The sequence below is a fragment of the Poecilia formosa genome, unplaced genomic scaffold, assembly GCF_000485575.1.
Source record: "Poecilia formosa unplaced genomic scaffold, Poecilia_formosa-5.1.2 Scaffold386, whole genome shotgun sequence".
Taxonomy (NCBI): domain Eukaryota; kingdom Metazoa; phylum Chordata; class Actinopteri; order Cyprinodontiformes; family Poeciliidae; genus Poecilia; species Poecilia formosa.
In genome coordinates, this window is record NW_006800325.1 from 296274 (window position 1) to 302246 (window position 5973).

A 5973-nucleotide genomic window follows, 5' to 3' on the forward strand; every position below is an offset into this window, starting at 1 on the left:
CACACACACACACACACACACACACACACACATATATACACAATTGCTTCTTTGTGTGCTTTGGAGTTTCTGTGCGATAAAAGCTGGTAGCTCTTGAATTGCTACAAAATAAAGCTGTATTTCTCTCAGCCTACTGGCTGCAATGTCGACACCTTGAGATGCCATGAGACCTAAATCCTGAACATCATGGCATGGAGTGAGATAATCAGTAGCCCAGCATCATGACCTGTTTGTTCTGAAGATCCTGCAGCTTCCACTTCTCTTCCTAACAAGGCGCCTCCTCACCCTGACTCTCATACTGATAAGAGGAACCACAGAGCTCTGTTAGGTTAAAGCTCATCTTCTGAAGTTGGGATGTTTTTCCTCCAACAGGTTCCAGAGGAATCACCTCAAACCAGATGTTGGACTGGATTTTATTTCACTGTCATTTGTGAATGTTGGAGCCTCATTTTCAACAGTGGAGCTATAAAGGTTGAAAAAGGTTGTCATTTTGGAGAAAGTGTCATCAACATCAATATTTCCACTAAAAAGAAGCAAAAAAAAAAAAAAAAAGAATTAATAGAGGAAAAGCCTCTCAGACTCTGAGCTCAAAGCGAGATGTCAGAGAGCAATAAAACTATTATTTTTAAATTTAGACAATTTAATTTCACATAATTGCGGTAGAAGCCATTTGTTTGTTAAATACTTAATGAAACATATTTACCGTGTTTGATGTTTGCTGTATATGAGGTATACTCACAAAGAACGAGATAATCAGTCCAAGTTCAGAAACTACAGCGGCTGTGACGCTCAAGACAAAGGTAAACAAAGGTAAAATAACTGAACAGGTGATCAACTCTAAACCACTCCTACTTTTTACTCTCCGTCTCTCTCTGTCGTTTAAGCACACCGGTTGCCGTGGCAACCGCTCGCTTCTTGAGCCGAGCACAGATTACGTTAAAAACATTCAGTCCGATATGATATCAGGTTTTCAGGCTTAATATTTATTTTGCGATCATTAATAAGCCTCTCATGAACACAGCGGTGGTTGATTAGTTAATTTTAAACTCCTGCTCTGCTAGTTATTTTGATAATGGAACCGAAACGCACAGAATTTTGCGCAACACCTTGTTGAAACAATAATTACTGAGATTATTATTTTTGTTGGGTAATTAATTTGAAAACGTTTTGTTGACTTTTTTGTTGTTGTTGTGAACGTTTTAAGGAGTCAGAGGAGGACCTGCTGGTCTCAGCGTCCTGGCGGCGTCAGTTTGTCATCTAATGCCGAGATCAACTCAAAACTTTCCGCGATCGACGTGTTGCAGCCGCTGATCTAGTAAAGCACGAACAGTTCACAAACAATATGAAATGGGGGGGAGGGAGGAGCTATTTATTAACTGATTAAGTCACGTTTTGGATTGTTCTTGAAAAACTAATCAGTCACGGCTGATTAGTGGGTGCACTCACAGCTGCACAGTGAACCCAATGACTTTTTTATTTTATTTTTTTTACAGCAGACAGCCGCTCCCCTCTCTTGCAGGTACTGCGTAACCCCGCTAAATCTTTTAGAGGTACGCAGTATCCTACCGTAACCCCCTACTTTCACCCCTGGTTAAAATAACTACACTTAGTTATTTTAAATGATCAAAAATTTACAATTAAAACATGGACGTGAAACATTTTTTTTTGTTCATTATCTTAAGCATATGAGATAAGTCTCTGGTTTTGGATGACAAACGTTATTTAAAATAAAGGCAATATCTCACAGTGTCAACTGATCGTATTAACACTTTGTACCTTTTAACTGATTTTTCTTAATAGTTTTTTTTTATGAGTTTCAACAAAATGCCACTCTAAATATGGCGGCGAAGTTGCGTTACGCTCCGGAGGCCCATGAAAACATCTATTCTTATACGTCTAAGACAGCTATCCCCTAGTATTAAATGCATGTCAAATGTATTTCCACGGCCTATAACTTTTGCATGGCTGAATTTTACTGATGGGATATCAATTTCCTCAATGCATCCTGACCAGAATGTTATATATAAAGACGCTATAAATGCCGTTCTATTATAATTCAACAGTTAATTTCTACTTTATGACTGTATCGTGCATTTTTGGGATGAATGTGACTGGAAGGACACTCCACACACATGTAGTCCCGCCTACTTGTTGGTTCCGTGCGCAAAAACAGAGCAATGGAGATCTTCGGGTGGGGGATGGGTTGGTTTTTCTGCACGTCTTTCGATGATTGGCTGAACGGCAGATTCGAAGTAATAACGCGCGATCTGATTGGCTGGCCTGGCTCCCAACGAGGGGTCGCAAGCAAAAGATTTGCAAAAGGGTTTATTGTTTCTTTGCTTTCGGGAGCTGAAATTGTTTGCTACTCCTCAGTTCTTCAATCAAATTTCCAGACGAAAAAAAAATGGTACGTAAACTCCGATTAATGCCGAATGCATTCCCGAGGCGTTAGAGTATTTTTGGTGTAATAAACACAGTGGGCAGAAAGTGCTGTTTTGAATTAGAGCTGAGAAATTTCGACTAGAATGCGAGTGACTAGAGAGCTTCGCTGAACGGGCTGTCAGCTAACAAGTTAGCATGCGTTGTTTAAGCCGTTGGTTCAGGGTTACATTTATAATTTTATGCTTCATTTTTATTTCGGACGCAATGCTTCATTTATAATCCAGGCTTTAACGAACAAAAGTGTCATTTTTACGACTTGTAGCTCATGTTAAATCATATTAAGGCTCATTAACAGGCTATTCAACATGTTTTATGTGCTACAACTGTTGTGGGTGGTTAGTAGTCTTCTGGAAGTTTTAATATCAATGAGTAGATTAACGGAAATCGTCTGGAGTTGTCGCTGAGCAGCCAGAGGAGTATGAAAGGGAACTTTTTCTTTTGCAACGGCTGTGAATGAAAACTTGACCGCTCAGTCTCCAATCGGCGCGTCTGTTTTGTTTGACGGTGGGGGGGATTCTGACACCAGCCCCCTGACAGCTTATGTTTTTGTTTTGTTTTTATTGTTTTAGAGCGTGTTTGATGAATATGTTCAGTTTCATAGCCAGTCCGCGTGGAGGTCGCCTGGAGGCTCGCAGTTTAGCCTGACTCGTGTGACTGTCGTTTGGGGTTTGTTTTGTTTAAGATTGGCGGGAAAGCTAAGCTGCTCAACCGACCGTCTGTAACGTTCGGCGCTGAAGTTCGCATCAGATTCAGCACTTGAATAAAGGGCTATTTCTTATTTTTTAAGTAATCAGGACTGCATCTGGATCATGATGTAATATACTAAGCATGATCTAACCTGCAGTGGATTATTTTGATCAAAATATATTATGTAAACACGTATGGTTATGCTTTTTCTCATTTGAAAACAATTATTTAAATCTTCTTTTTGAGTAGGCACATGCATGACCTTTGACTAGGACCAAATTAGCAAAGTATAACGAATCCCATATTTTAATTATTCTTAATGTTATAACTTAAGATGGATTTCATTTGAAGTTATTGAAATAATGTAAAAAATAAAATAAAAATTGCGAAATGGAGGGTTTATAAATCAAACTGTTTTTAACCACTGCAGAATAAACAGGTCTGGTTTTGATTCTTGTAGGTATTTTTGATTCGCCAGATGGATGCCTGTTGAATGTCTTTAAAATTATTCTAAAATCTAGAAACATATTAGGATTTTGTAAAAGTAGAATTGAGGTTTATTAAATCTTAAACTTGTATTTTAAGTGAATATTTTGGAATATTTCAGATCAAATGTGTAAGTTTAACCAGAGCTGATGAAGGCTGATCCAGATTAATTGAAATGTGAAATAATGTTGCATTATCTGCGTGTTGTTAAATCAGTTTTATCTTTTTTATAATAATCATCTTTATTTATATAAACTCAATCTTATCTTCAGTCTGAATCTGTAAGTTTCCTTCTGTTTGTTGTTTTAGTTTGTTGTCTAGTTGTCAGTAATGAGGCAGCGTCTTTCTGCAGGCAGGAGGAAAGGCAGGAAAAGACAGCGGGAAAGCCAAGGCCAAGGCGGTGTCGCGCTCCCAGAGGGCTGGGCTGCAGGTAAATATTCTCTTCATTTGGCGGTTTGTGGTTTTGCGTTGCAGCTGTTAATTCGACCCTGCTTGAACTGAAAGATTTAGTTGCTTCGTTGTTGTTTTTTGTCACTGCCTCCTGCCAGTTCCCAGTGGGTCGTATCCACAGACACTTGAAGACTCGCACAACCAGCCACGGCCGCGTCGGAGCCACAGCGGCCGTCTACAGCGCCGCCATCCTGGAGTACCTCACCGCTGAAGTACGTCCTCCTGCTCTGGGTGTGCTTGCTGCTCTGCTGTGTCTGAATGTTTGATAAATGCGTGTTATCTGATCAGGTACTAGAGTTGGCAGGAAACGCCTCCAAAGACTTGAAGGTGAAGCGTATCACTCCCCGCCACTTGCAGCTGGCGATCCGCGGCGATGAGGAGTTGGATTCTCTTATCAAAGCAACGATTGCTGGTGGAGGTGAGGAGCTCTTGCTTTCCTCGTGCATCGTTACGGTTGCTTTGTGTTTGTGCAGTCGTGTCAGGTGGTTTCAGTCTGACTGAAGTGTGGCGTGTTTCTGTCAGGTGTCATCCCCCACATCCACAAATCCCTCATCGGGAAGAAGGGCCAGCAGAAGACTGCGTAGACGCCACGTTGACCAGAAATTTGGGGGCTTGGGCTTTGTTCGGACCAGGAGTTCACATTTGTTCTTTTCTATTATTAATATTATAGCAAACGAAGAGTGATTGTTAGACTTTGTGTTGGTATATTTCTCCCTAAATAGTTAAAAGTACAGAAAACCCCCTTAACTGCAGTAAACCTTTTTTTATGTCATTGTAGTCCGTTTGATTGGGGAGTTCATGATTATTGAAATGACCGTGAATTTGTTTGATTGGCCTGGGAATATGTGATGTTTTATACTGAAATTGTTTAAAAAAAAACATTTTTTATATAAAAAAAATCTTGTTTTGTGGTTATTTTTCCTAAAGTTACAATATTTCCTATAACTTGTTTTTTTTTTAAAATGATGGTTGATTTGGTAACAGCAGCTAAATGTGACTTTTTTGCTTCTATTACTGTAATATTTTTGAACTGCACAGAGATGCCGTTTTTCTTTTAGCATCAAAGTATCAATGAACACGTACTGTACCAGTCTGCTACAGTGTTTTACTTTTTGTGAATGTTTACAGTGTTTAAAACTTGTTAAACTTGAAACTCCGTATTGACAGATGTGATCTGGGAACACTGAGCGAACGGTGTTTGGTTTTTCTCCTCCGGTTCGCCGCGGCGTTCTGACGCTGCAGCTGAACGCCAGGAAACCAGTGAGAAGATCAAAACTTCTACCTGCAGTTTTTATATGTACTGGCAGACAGAACTGTCCTCGCATGTCCATTTGATTTTATTTTTAACGACTCGAAGCGTTTTCTAATAGTTGCGTGTTCAGGACAATGACTGCATATTTTATCTTTTAAATAAATACCCTTGACATGTTGTCCTTGGCGTTGTTTGAAACTTTTCCCTCTATGGTTCACGATGTGACAAAACGATAAATAAAACAGCAGCAGCGTTAACTAACGCAATATTAATGTTCAATAGTTATTGCAAAATATTTCTGTTTGCAGTAATTTTTATTTTAGAGGGTATTTACTCCTGTCAAACAGAAAACTATTTTTTTTTTTTCCTGGTTTTTGACAGAAACGCCTTCAGCATCTGTAACATACCAGCAGGGGGCGCCACGAGAACAAACATGGCGATGTCAAGCGATTTAATGCACTGGCTGCATCTGTCTTAATGTGCAAAATTTAATGGTCAAGTCAGAACTGGAACTGAACAAGGATTCAGCTGTTAAACACATAATTAACTTGTCTTCATATCCTTTAATTCCAGCATTTCAGGCCGTCTGACAGGACGAGGTTATTTGTGTTGCAGTTTTCAGCAGTAAAGCAGTTCAGAGGTCTTTACATGATAAA

At 39.5% G+C, this 5973-nt stretch overlaps 1 protein-coding gene across 1 annotated transcript; it reads left to right on the forward strand.

The window, feature by feature from the left end:
- The first annotated feature begins 2292 nt into the window (after positions 1-2292).
- h2az2a (H2A.Z variant histone 2a) lies at positions 2293-5496 on the forward strand. The gene is made up of 5 exons (XM_007575697.2): positions 2293-2407; positions 3968-4045; positions 4164-4277; positions 4354-4483; positions 4588-5496. The coding sequence occupies exons 1-5, from the start codon at positions 2405-2407 to the stop codon at positions 4647-4649; spliced, it is 387 nt and encodes a 128-aa protein (XP_007575759.1). The 5' UTR covers positions 2293-2404; the 3' UTR covers positions 4650-5496.
- The last annotated feature ends 477 nt before the right edge of the window (positions 5497-5973 follow it).